The following is a 14,419-nucleotide window of genomic DNA, read 5'->3' as shown; positions in this document are numbered from 1 at the left end:
CGTTAGGGTGCAGGAGGTAAGTAGGAATGCGCTAATTTGTGTGTGAAGATAATTTAGAAACAGATACAAGCCTTTTGTGAACTTGTATTGCATTTTATGTGATAGACTAGCTGTTGTGAATCCCGTACCCTCCTGTAGTAATTTGTTTTTATCGGAAATACAACTAGGGGGCGTAGAACGGTTAGTGCTCATAAATTGTCAGACGTTTGAGATTTCAACGCTTTTACACTTTCTAGCAACCATTTCACAAGCCCGAACAGGATGCAAAGTTACAATGTATTCCGAGCAGAACAATGAGAACAATGACGTTACCACGAATTCAGTCTTCATGGCGTACATATTATTCCACTCGTGTATTTCTCACAAAGCAGAAGTCAAACGGGGTTACTTCTTTGTAAACGCATGAATGGAATGATCTCATTCGGGTTTTCCAGCATTAGATCCTATTTGTGACGAGCAGCGGTGTATATAAGGGTGTCACTGTCATTTTACTTCACAGGGCCTGTGACCAGAGAGACCGTGACTGCAGAACCTGCCTGGAAAGACTATTTTCATAGGGTAAGATTATTTAACAAATACACCTATATCTATCATAAATTTGAAAGATTACATAATCTGTAAAGTAATTGGTTTATAATTTACACGAAGAGCACTTAAATTGTAACAATTCATATTCATACTCGTTCTGGATTCACAGCCAAGTGTTTCGTCAATTTGCTTTGACATAGGTTTTATGGTGAATTCTGATATACTAATGTAAAGGTCAAGATCATGCGTTTATGTTCTATTACTGTAGTGTATCCGTCACAGACAAACTAGAGTAGTATGAAAGAATGGGATGACCCTCAACGTTATTGAAATAGTATATATTAGTATTATATATATTCAATATTCATCATTAGACACGAAAATTTGTAATGTTAATTGATTCAAATCAACTTAAGTTAAGAGACAGATAAAGATGAAAATGTCTTTTCGTTTAGTATTTCATCAAGGGGCCAAGGAGAATGAACTTGTTCGCTCTGTTTGCCTTTGTGGTCGGTGTAACCATGACTAATGGCCAAACAACTCCTAGTAAGTATTAACAGTTACTAAGTTATCTGTCCATAATTAGTATGTCATCTGCCTATCCTTCTCCATCCATTCATCCTTCCATCCGTACTTCATGTGACACATGATTCTAATGAGATGAAGAGATTCGACCTGATAATGTTTTGTCATCACCTTGTTCCTCAAAGTGGTAAATGTCTAAGATTTGAACACTCTGGGTTTACCCTTTTCGCCAACACTTTGAATAACTGCTTTTCAGCAACCCATTCAAATACCTTTCACCACCATTTAGCGGTTTACTAACAATGGAATTTGTTTCGGCAGATAATCGAGACTTGTTAGTCTCTGGTGTGGACGTTATAGATTTCCTCTCATGACTTACACGCCATGATATATTTGAAATAATGTTCACAGTGGCTTAAAAACAAACACATATATTTCTATTTGATGAAATAAACGTTTTAACTTTTTATTGATCATAATCGTTTTTTTCAGACTGCGCACGCCTGCTGGATGTGATCGCCGTTGTAGATGGTTCTGACAGCATCCAGGTGAATGAGTTCGACACTCTGAAAAACGCGCTTGTCAATCTGACAAACTGGCTTGATATTGGGACTGCAGGACCGATGTTCGGCGTCGTTATATATAGCTCTACCGTCACTGCTACAGCTCCCCTCAGTACGGACAGTGCACTATTGCAAAGTCAGATAAGGGCATTTGTCCTTCCACAGGACGGAACAAACACACACCTTGGAATCGCTGAAATGACACGAATGATGCAGAATAATGGTCGGAATGGTGTTCCCAAAGTTGGCATCGTCATCACTGACGGAAGGTCCAAAGACCCTTCAGCGACAATTGTAGAAGCTGCTAAAGCCAGAGCCAACGGTATCGAGATGCTTGCTATTGGAGTCGGTACTGTTATTGACATGTCGGAATTAAAAAATATTGCCTCATCTGATGACCAAGTCAAGAGCATTTCCGATTTCAATGAAGTAAGCGCAAGCGTTCTGGATTTGGTGAAGTTAGTTTGCGAAGGTGAGTCCACTGTAGCATAGACAATGATTTATTAAAGCAGTGCCTATATAATGGTTAGAATGCAGTGATATTATCATGCAGACTGTAAAAGCCATTCGTATGTTTGTTTCAGAAACAACCTTGTGGATGGATGAGATGTTCTTTCCCCATGGGCACTAATTGCGCTCCTCTTCTTGTTGAACTGTTTTTTTATGCATGTGAATCAAAATTTCTGCTCGAATTGGCAAAATCAATACAAGATAATTTGGCTAAAGCTTCAGGTATATTGTTGATCTGATATCGTTCAATAACCATCAAATAGCCAATTCCTTTCAACTGATTTACCAATCTGAACAAGAAATGCATCTGTTTCATATTTAGATCCATACATAAAGATTCAGAGTGACAACAACTTTCCAATCGTCAACTTTCCCTTTTTGTCTTGGACATTTCCAAATTTGACGCATGAGTGACAAACATGATGTCTGATGCAATTCCCTATCTTGAGTCCCTTTGTACCCTGTGTTCACTCGTTTTTCGCGCGTGGCTATTTCACTTGCCTTTGCATGTGTTTGTGACGGGTGCCGCCGGTGCGGCAGGATACCCTCACCTTTTCGCGAACACCTGGTATCATCACTATTAGATAGCGATTCATAAACACATGCTCATGACATAGTCGGGATTGTACAGTCGAATCTGGCAGATATTTCATATGCATATCGAAAGGGTTTTGTTGCTTTTATTTATTGAATGTTGTCTAGAAGGCAGTATGTAAAAAATGAATGAATATTTTAATAATAGTTCATATTATTGACACTTTGGGCACAAAGCTTACACTGATTCTTGAACAGAATAAATATGTTATGTAGAAAAGCCTGATATTACGTCACGCTCTGCAGAATTTAGAAGACGATTTTATGCTCCTGGAAATGCATTGTAAGACGTTACTGTATCTGACATTGTGTCTTTTTGTCACGCTATACACTAACATGCCATTTACGTAAATGTAAAGCTATATAACAATATAGTTGCATCAGACGTTTATATCTAAATTAGGTAAAAGAGGTATCATATCTTTAATGTGAGATCACAAACACTGAAGGACAACTTCAACGTTGGCGGATTAACTCCTGAGGGTATAAAACGAACGACTACGCTAAGCATGATACACTCTGTTTGTAGATTGACAGCGTTAATGCTGATTTTTGAATTACTTCCGCGTCTATTCAGCCTATTTTTATAATCACTTGATCGAGGGATTTAACAATGTATCACGGTCAGCGACATTTTGAAATCTCTCTCGGTGATCGTGTCGGCTATGTTGATATTCTGTTATAGACACAGTCAACGACTTACTGCAGTAATTCTTCCTAACAAAGCGACGTGTACATTGCTCATGTGATTATGGCATAACCACTGTGTACAATAAAGTACATTAGTGGAGGCTATTTTATCATTTTACCAATATATGGATCCCAATGTGCCCACGAGGCCACAGATACCATTCGATTTTTTTACACATCCTACGGGAGAGCAGAAACAAATATCATGTCCCAAGTTCATAAATTTGGCTCTCATTCTACGAAGGTAAAAAAACTCCTATATAGAAAGTGAAAGTCTATTCTATTGTTGGCTACAGTTGACGGAAACTGGACTGAGTGGACGGTTACAACCGGAGATTGTTCAGCGTCATGTGGAGGAGGATCTAGAACCATCTCCAGGACCAGGACCTGCACCAACCCTGCTCCCAGCAACGGCGGAGCGGACTGTGTGGGATCAGACAGAGAAGATGATACAGAGACTTGTAACACTGTATGTCCAGGTGTGAACCAATAAATATACAAATCACTCATTTAGATGTGTATACGTTTAAGTTCACTTTACATCTTAGATGGATACAAATATCAGAATTGAAAATAGAAATACGCATGCATGTGTGTCTGTCAAAGAAGTTGAGTTATTGAAAAAGTATCAGATTGGGTATTTGTTTTGTTATACATTACTAAATCGTTTTTTGAAAAACAATTTTCTTACTTCGATTTCAACCCCTCTTTCTAAAGATCCGAGAAGTCTCCACATGACCAGAAACAGACACCTTGAATCAGATCAGTATCTGATTTCATTCAAAAATATAAACGTTCTATATGTTGTATTTTCTATATTTTCCAGTTGGTGATCCATGCGATGGGTGTCGGTATGACAATGGTGTGGGATACATGCCTGACGAGACGGACTGTGCCCGTTTTTACCAGTGCGTGCGACCTGGGACAACCGTTTCATCCTACCACAAGACCTGCCCCCCTGGTCTTTACTGGAACCAAGGAGTCTTGGTTTGTGATTGGCCGGCTAACGTCCAATGTACCGCAGGAAGTGTAGGTGCGTAGTTAAATTTTATCCTCAATTATTTAGCAAACTGCTGTGTTGAGTGTTGCCTTCCCGTAAGTATTGCTGGCATCTACCTACATTTACGAAGTGTCTATTCCGTAAAACAGAAGAAGTATCTCCAAAATATTTATATGCGAACAGAAACCAAAGCAGGTTGAAAACAAGAATCCATGGAAATGTTCCAGGTCTAATATCAGGTTACAGAACATGAAACTCAATACTTTATATTAATGTAATTGCAGGAGTACTGCTGTCCGGCGTTAGGCAACAAACAAACACTTACCTTTTCATGCAAATTGTGTGAATGGCGGGTGCTACTGGAAAAGCAGGAATGCTTACCCTCTACACGAACACCCGATGTTATCACTGATTTTCAGTGGTCCGTTCATTTTATATTCACAGCTATTTTGCAGTTATTGATTATAACTGTTTCGAGACTGGTTATTTTATGGCGTTGACTTTTTTATATTTAAAACGAACAATGAACTTTGCATTTTGTAAAATTTTGTCATTTTGTGAAAATGATTTTGTCAGGTGTTTTTATTGCTTGTTTATTATGTGCAGCTACCACAACCTCCACAGTGCAAATTAACGTACCTTCAGCCTGCGATGGATCAATCAGGGGTTCGTCTGGGGATCAGGCGAAGTATGAAATACTTAACCATGGTATTTGGACTGAAATGCCCTGTGCTCCAGGAACTACATACTCGAGCACCACCTGCACCTGCGTGAGTGGCGGGTCGGTATTGGCAGCAGGTACGTCCGAGCACTTCTATACAAGTTAAAACTCCGTATGGGCCCGTGAAGATGCGGGGTAAAATAGATCTTCAGCAACCCATGCTTGTCGTAAAAGGCGACTATGCTTGTCGTAAGAGGCGACTAGCGGGTTCGGGTGATTAGGCTCGCTTACTTGGTTGATGCGTGTCATCGTATCCCAATTGCGTTAATCGATGCTCATGATATAGCCAGAATATTGCTGAGTGCGGCGTTAAACAACAAACAAAACTCCCTACTGGATTATTTCAATTATGTGTTACCCTCAAGGTTATAAATAACCGAGTTAATAAAAATCGTTGTGCACTTGTACAAATATCACATCACACGCACCAGTGTATTGTTTCCCTCATCCGGACGGCATTGTTGATGTCATTCGAATGTTATTGTGACGCAAGGACGGAATGACGTCACACTTGAAACGGCGTTAAAGCTTAAGATTGTTGAATTTTGTAAAAGTTAGCGGCCGTGATCAGTGCATATTTCTAAAGAGGAGTTCAAACGGATTGCGAAATAATGGACCACAAGGAAAATTAAACTCGTGAGAGAAATTGTGTATGATCCTCGCTCTAGCTCGGGAAATACAAGAATCCTGACATTTGTTTCGTAAAATCAGCTTGACACACATGCTCTTATAATAATCTCAATTTGGAATCTTTCTTTATTTCAGGTTGCAAGGCTGAATTGTACCTCCCGTTCAACGGCACCGTCCAGGACTATTCCGGCTACAACGTCGCGGTTCAGAACGTTGGTGTTACTGCTTTCTCCGGCTATGGCATCTTCAACAACAACATCCAACTCCGCATCCTGCGTTTCTCCAACATGCATTTCGGCAACGTTCTGGTCATCTCTTTCTTGTTCCGACAAACTCAGGCCACGAGCAACGCTCAGGCTATCGTCACCAACGCCGACTGCGAGGAGGCCGGCAGCATCTACATCACCACCAACACGTCAACAGTCTCCTTCCGTGTCATCAACGATGGTGGCGTCAGACATGAATTGTCCGTGTCTTACTCAGTAAGTGAACAAAGCGTAATGCAGAGCCTTCAACAAGAACGTTATCTGTATCATACACATTGGTTATGTCATCCATGCAGAGTTAAAAAGTAACTAACTGATTGATGGGGGTCAGACATCAGCATTTTTCATACAGTCCTCATAAAGAGATGAACCGTGCGCTGCTGAACACGTGAAATGGGTTTAAGGCTCTATGGACATTATATCTGTTGTATCACATATATATATGTACACGTAAAAACAACAAATGTAATAAGATAAAGGTGGAAACTAGGAAAGCCAACAGTAGACTTGATTCGTGTATTGTATCAACATTCCGACAACCCAACACTGCTGTTCTTGCAAACAAGTGATATACCTATGCTGCTATTGCTACTCATCATGTACAAAACCAACCGCCGTCTCTTGCCCAGTATAGGGAGGGACCTTTGTTACATAGAAATGAGAGGGGCGGTCGGGTAGCCTAGTGGTTAAAGCGTTCGCTCGTCACGCCGAAGACCTGGGTTCGATTCCCGACATGGGTACAATGTGTGAAGCCCATTTTTGGTGTCCCCCGCCTTGATATTGCTGGAATATTGCTAAAAACGGCGTAAAACCGTACTCACTCAATCACATAGAAATGTATCTGTCACTGTTGCATTTGATTCAGGTATTAATGATGAGTGCATTGCATAGCTATTAATGGATGTACTGTGTTCGGGTTATTTATGTCGCAAATTTTAGTGAGTCCGTAATTAATAGTTTCTTATCTATTGCAGAACACCGCCGCCATGAAAAGTGTCAAGTTGACGGTTAACAATAACTTCATGAAAGCTGAAGTTAACAGTGCGTCCGACCAAAGAACATTCTCTGGTAAAACACGCAGGATATTCTAATATTACTGATTTATGTTATTTCCCGGGGATTCTTAGATATATTGACATGTTGAATATGCAATGAGCGAAATGTACCATTATCCTTGGTCCATGGCGGTACCACTGGGTCAGGACATATTCATGGTTTTGCCAACATTGGTATGATTGCTCTATTTTTTATAGTGATTCCTGAGTTTGTTGCTTCCATAGGCAAGCATGACTGTTCGTACCATAAGCCTGATGTTAATGTGATACATTGTATTGTGTAGCGATGATATCATTCCAGGACGTTTATGATAGATATTCAGAGACATATTCGGTCTGTAAATAATCGAGTCCGGGCCAAATAGTCCAGTGATGGATATCATGAGCATCGATCCACGCAATTTGGGATACGATGACATGCATCAACCAAGTCAGCGAGCCTGAGCACCCGATCCCGTTAGTCGCCTCTTACGACAGGCATAGTCGCTGGTGTCATAACAGATTTTCAGTGATCCATACATATACTTATGACTGCTATTTTGCCTTTGACGCCCAATAGAATGTGTTTATTCCCTCGCGATGTCGTTTTATGTTTAAGATTTTAAGATTATAAATATTGTTTCAATCTGATACCCTTCTAGAAACCTACTTTTCCGCCATATTGTTGTTTCCAGAGGGTAATTTGTAATCTCGAGCAGATTTAACTTAATATCTACAGTACCCCCGGTATGCTAACCTGAAATCGTCTTAACGTCTTAACCATAGTATTCAAAGGAATCAAACTGAATCATATCCAGTGCAATATAACGTTGAGACTAGAGAATCGGGACACATTGTTCTGTGGTGTTGTCGTTTTGAATGTCAATATGTCCGGGTTTAAATATTATAATGGTTGTTTAAATAGCTGTTACCAACCATAATGTTGATATTCGCATGACACATTGTATTGTGTAACGACGGACCTTTTGTGTAACGACGGACCTTTTCTGTATCTCCAGGCAACATCAGACGGAGCCAGTGTGCGATCCAAGTGGGTCACGGGAATGGTTATGACTTCTTCCGTGGTCGTCTTGATGAAGTAAGTTAACCACAGTGTTATATATGTTTCAGTCTATGTGTAAGATGACTGAAATTTCACGACGGCAATTTGCAAAACGCCAAAATATTTAAGAATTTGTTTGTTTGGACTGGATAAAGGGTTAAATACATCACAACAGACTAATAGTGCTGGGATTAGAAACTAAAAATTAAAAAAGAATTTCCTTGAAAATACAGTGAAAAGTTCAGCCATTTTCTACAATTGCCCCTTGGAACATTTAACGTTAACACACGCATAATTGACTTGTGTTCACATCGACCATCTTGTTTAGAGAGAAACCCCGTTAAACCGGAACCGCTAGTCCGCCGGCTATACCTTCCAGTTGACTACTGTCTGAACGTCTATCTATTAGAAAAAGGCATTCTTCGCATCCATTATTCGTTCATCTGGAAATGTGTTTAATCGGGGACATTTCAATGGGAGCAGGCCCGGTTTGATCAACAGAGGTGGATTAAGAGACATGTTTATGTAATGCTCATTCATACTTTATGGAATTGGCACACAACATGCAGATGCTTAACTTTTCATGAACAATTCGACCTGAACTGTTACAAAAATAGATGGTTTCAATATACGTGCATAATAGTACCATGTAGGTGAGTGAGTGAGAATAGTTTAAAGCAACATTGCAGGGGCACGGTTGGCCCAGTCGTCTAAGACGCCACGAGTCGTTGTGCAGAGTGGCGTCCCTTGGTACGCAAAAAGCTATGATTGTGGGTTCGAATCCCGGTTCGCACCGATTATGTTTCTAGGTTTGTCAGCACCATACCCATGTTCGTAGGTTTCACCTAAGTGGTAAACATCTGAGACCTGCATCACTTGGGGCTTTCCTCCCACATTTCGCTGACACGCCTTGATATAACTGAAATACTGTTAAAAGCGGCGTTAAATTCACTCACTGCCTAGCAACATTGCAGCAGCCGGGGCTGCACACATTGTTCCCAAGCGGGAAATCGAACCAGGGTCGTCGGCGTGACGAGCAAACACTTTAACCACTAGGCTAACACGCCGCGCAGTTGTATCATGTAACCCTCAAGGAACACATGATCTACGAAAAATGAACTTATTTCGAAATTTAATTACGATGTTTTTCATTCATTGTTTCATTCTGTTTCAGCTGAAGGTGTTTACTTGCATCCCTACACCTGTTGTGGTTGGCATCTAAAGTAGATCGAGGATGTTCCCACACACTTTTAACTACTTCACAGTAGCATATTTTACATCAATGTGATTATATACCCAGTTAAACTACAAAAACAGTATATTTCAATGTCCACTGTGTGTTGTACAGAGTGCGCGTATCTTTTTTCCAACTTGAATTGTTATCTTTATAAACCAATGTACGCACTATGATTTATTAGTTGTTCAATATTAAAGCAATCTTGCAATATTTTTCGTGTTCATGTCTATTGTTGATAACACCTTCTAATGAACTATTGGTTTACAAAAATGCATGATAATTAGTTATGTCGTTAATGTTCGTAAACCAAAGCTGCTCAATGTAGTTTGCAACGTAACGGTCTTAGAGGAAGCTTGAAAGAACAATGTTGATACCTTTCTTTACCTTAAAAATCAAATCAACAAAACAAAGTGAAACATCATGTGGAAACGATACGTAAAATATCAAGAAATAAATACGACCATTTATATCCCTTCTCCTCTCCACCAATAGCTTGGTGATGGTTCCTTCTGATTTATCACAAAAACATACGTTTGTTTCGGCGGATGGTCGAGACTGGTTATTTTCTGGGTTCGGCGTTTGTATTTATAGGAAGTGGGTCGATATTTCTGCTGATGGACTGGGTTTCATCATAAGCTCAGTAACAGCTATCAACTATACTGGGTCAACCACAAAATATATGCTTGGTCCGAGACATTAAAGCTGCCTCCTGCTGTGTAGCAACATGAATATATTTCTGAAACGTTTTTCTTTATTCATAAACAGCAGAACCTCTGCTCTTCTACACAGCAGACACAATTCAAAATTAACATATGGGGAAAATACTTTAAGAAACATAATCTTGGGGACATTGTACTTATAGAACAAATGATGGTAGAGCCATTATGATTGAATCATCAATATGAAAAGTCATTCTTAATTAAAGCTTGGTTTCATCAAGGAGTTCAATTTATAAGTGATATATGTCATAACAATTGTTTTCTTTCGTTTGAAGAACTAAAAGAAAGATACCACTGGTCGAAGCACTCATAAAATATCATTACAATTCTGACTCCAATATATACTCGTTTATACCACTCCGACCATGTACAATTTGTGTTTGTTTGTTTGTTGTTTAACGCCGCACTCAGCAATATTCCAGCTATATGACGGCGGTATGTGTCAATAATCGAGTCTGGACCACACAATCCAGTGATTGATATCATGAGCATCGATCCAGGCAATTGGGATCGATGACATGTATCAACCAAGTCAGCGAGCCTGACCACCCTATCCCGTTAGTCGCCTTATACGACAAGCATATTCGCCTTTTACTGCAAGTATGGGTTGCTGAAGACCTATACAATTTAAGAAACATCACATGCACCTTCCTTTTCATGTTCTCTGCCTACTATTGACATGTAATAAAGACTGTTTAAATATCTTTTGATTAGTTTCAACAAAATCAAAATGCACTATCGTGTCTCTGGATTTTCTGATTCATCGATCACTTGATTGTCTGGTTTGTTTACAGGCCGCCGTTGCATGGAAGGATTGATTATGCAAAATGTGTGAATGGCGGCTGCCTTTCAACTCTCTTATGCAAGAGAATAACCAGTCTTGATTATCCTCCGGAAAAGATTTCGTATGACGTAAAGGACCAAATAGCTCGGAAAATAATATAAATGCATCACTGACAGCAGTGATGACACCCTGTGTCCTGCCCTATTGTTAGTACACAATTCACACAATTTGCATAAAAAAGTAAATATTTATAGCCTGACTCTGCACATAACTTCAAAATAACTAGAATAATGTTATTTATTTAAGTTTGTTGAGAAATATATTAGTTCAGCAAATCTTTGTCAGCATTTCTACAATCCGACATTCGTACAGTGGCATATACCATGCTGATTTCCAACTAACTGACTAACTGAGTTCAAGCAGTGTAGTATACGCGTCAAAGGGAGGTGAAATTATATATTATATATACACTCACCGTCAAACAAAACGCAAACCATAGAAACATATAGAGAAGTATGTTCTTTAAGAAGACATGTTTGGCATTAAGTGGTACACATTGGAAACAACAATCAGTCAAGTGTGACGACAGTTCCCTTATTCTTATCACGATATACTGCACGTGATTTCCAAACTTTACATGTTAATCCTGCATGAGACAAATAATGCATCTCGAGTCATTGATCTAAGACGTCACATGTGATGCCTACAAACGCGTCGGTTTGCACAACATAACAGTATGTTCGTTTGTGTTTCGAACCAATCTATTATCTGTTGGATTTAAATTATTCTTTATATATCAGTCAACATGTTTGGCATTCCCATTTCTTTTGTTGGTGAGTATACATCTATGGAGAACTACTTCATCACCTCTTTTTGAGGACACTATGTATTTTGTTACTATTATTTTCAACCGAACAATCTTATATTTAATTATTTCTCCCTTGAACTTGAGTAACATGTATTTCATTTTTCACTTATGTAACCATTTACGGGTTGTTGTAAGATAGCTGCCCTAGTTACCCAATTTATCCGATTTTACGACCGCATCACCACAGAAGCTGATAACTACCACTCACTGTCGGTAGGTATTTAGAGATAAATGTGAACTTTGCAATGTGGACTAGCTTGAGGAACGTGCAGCGATGAGGTACTTGAAGAACAAATACCAAATGCCATCCATGATGATATGACTGCAACATCAAGGAAAGATTCCCCTTGCTATGCCACATTAAGGAGGTGGATAGCAGTTTTTAAGGTGTCTTGGGATACCTTGAATACGACCCGCGTCCTGGAAGGCGTCCTGGGAGGGCTGTGGCATTAGCAACAACAGAACGAGACGGACATGACCGAGCGGCGAATGGCTGAGCGTCATAGTACGAGATTAGTAGGCATTTCCCAGGTGAGACGACATTCAACTCTTACAGAAACTTATCACAGCTCGTTGGGTTCCCAAACTTCTGATGTCTGATAATAATGGCACCAGGCACAACATGACTTGTGATAATCTAACTCTGTTTGAAACTGATTCAGAAAGCTTCTTGCAACGATATGTGACTCTGTATGAAACATGGGTTCCCAACTCCCAAACAACAATCAAAATAATGGCTTTTGCCAACACTTTTGGAGGGATTTTGTCACTGGCTGGCTGGCTGGCTATCCAAAAAGAGTTCCACAGCTGCTATTCATGTCTGGTTTCGTCCAGAGCTGGAACCTATGGTGGTCTGACGGAACCGGAACAGGAGAATAAGTTCGCAGTTGAAGGGGTTCAAAGCGGATTGCAACGACTGATTTGTGCACTGGCGCATTGCCCTGCAGGAAGATCACACCTTTTCCCAGTTTCGTCTCGTAGTCTTAATTTCATCTTACAACGATGACACCCTCATAATTCCAGAACACGGAAAAAACATTATTTTCATCTGTTTAGGTCTAGTCTGCCCATGTGAGTTTCACCAATAAATGATACATTTCCACAGAGAGTAGATAAAGAAAATATTATATCAACATTTGTCTCAAGCATCTCTATACACGGAGACAGCAACTGAGAGAACAGCGACACCTGGTGACACCTGACATGATCCCTGCAGCATAACGTGGTCAGAAGAACAAGGTCGCTATTCAGTAGTCTAACTCGGATCAGGATTCAGCAGTGCCATTTTGCTTCAAACGGGCTGTATGTTATCCCCTATTGCATGTTATCTGCTATTGATAAAGAGCTGCTGCGCCGACAAATTAAAACATGCCCGTCCGTGGCATGAATATAGAGACTTTATGTGCGCATCAGATGTACGCCACACGAGACGAGGTGAGGTGAGGTGAGGTGTAATTACGTTTAACGTCGCGTCCAAGATTATTGCACTTATATAGCGACGTGCATGCATGTGTGTGTGTGTGTGTGTGTGTGTGTGTGTGTGTGTGGCTGCTTGTACTAGTCCGGACTGATGCCGATTTATAATGCTAGCCTACTGAGATACCATGTCGCAGTTTTAACATGAATACCCCACTCATACACAGTATACTGACTCCGAGCCGACCAGTCCTTGTTTTAGCCCCTTAATGCCGAGCGCCAGACAAGGTAACAACACGTACCATCTTTTAACGTCTTTTGGTATGACGCGGCCGGGGATCGAACCCCGGACCTTCCGCTCTTCGGGCGGATGCTCTACCACTAAACCAGGGAGGCAGTCCGAGGTGAGGTGAAGTTAGCATCGTTTAAGTTATATGCAGGTACGTAGCGACGTGCATGCACGTGTGGCAAGTGTGCAGTGTGTATGTGACTATATAATTATATGTGGTGTGTATTTCTCATATTGTATATCCTAAATAATTTTTATTACAAACGATATTAAGGAGTGCTGTAAAATATTGATCACTCTTCAAGACGTATTCCTGTTATATCTTTACAATTTGTCCTTTCGTATATTATAAATAACATTTATCACAAACCACATTTAAGAGAGTTATGTTTTACGCCGATTATAGAAATGTTCCACCTATATCACGGCGGGGAACACCAGAAATGGGCTTCACACATTGTACCCATGTGGGGAATCAAACCCGGGCCCTCGGCGTGACGAGCGAACGCTGTAACCACAAGACTACCACACCGCCCCTCTTGCCGCCCAAATAACTAGCGCACGCATGAAGCTGACACGCCGCTGATATCCTGGAATACAATAAAACCAAACTCACTCACAACTGGTGTCTTCACGAGTGATTGCATGCTTTTTCTCTGCGCCACAATCAGCAATATTCCCAATATATCAGGGCGATCTTTAAATCATCTACATTGGTTAGGCAGCCTAGTAATTGACAGCATGACAATTGTACCACAATCTGGCGTGGTGACATTACACACGGCCACGATCTATTTTGCATATCGCAAACAGGACTTTTCTCTTGTTTGTAAACAAACGCGGTTGTTCTGAAATTAAAGGAGGCCGCCCTGAGGTAATCTACATAATCAATATACACTATGACGTAGTTTTATATTTACATTTTGTATTGTGGGATCGAACGGTATTAAATTTGAGGGTTTCGGACGTTTTGAAAGTATAA

General features: G+C 40.2%; 1 protein-coding gene across 1 annotated transcript; it reads left to right on the top strand.

The window, feature by feature from the left end:
* Positions 1–465: 465 nt before the first annotated feature.
* Positions 466–9,571, top strand: LOC139466793 (protein PIF-like). The gene is made up of 9 exons (XM_071248478.1): positions 466–558; positions 984–1,074; positions 1,546–2,088; positions 4,237–4,443; positions 5,017–5,208; positions 5,897–6,243; positions 7,002–7,095; positions 8,081–8,160; positions 9,299–9,571. Exons 2-9 carry the CDS (start codon positions 1,008–1,010, stop codon positions 9,344–9,346), a joined length of 1,578 nt encoding a protein of 525 aa, XP_071104579.1. The 5' UTR covers positions 466–558; positions 984–1,007; the 3' UTR covers positions 9,347–9,571.
* The last annotated feature ends 4,848 nt before the right edge of the window (positions 9,572–14,419 follow it).

The sequence above is a fragment of the Haliotis cracherodii genome, unplaced genomic scaffold, assembly GCF_022045235.1.
Source record: "Haliotis cracherodii isolate W230 unplaced genomic scaffold, xgHalCrac1.p SCAF_19, whole genome shotgun sequence".
NCBI classification, from domain to species: domain Eukaryota; kingdom Metazoa; phylum Mollusca; class Gastropoda; order Lepetellida; family Haliotidae; genus Haliotis; species Haliotis cracherodii.
This window is presented reverse-complemented; position numbering and strand designations above follow the sequence as displayed.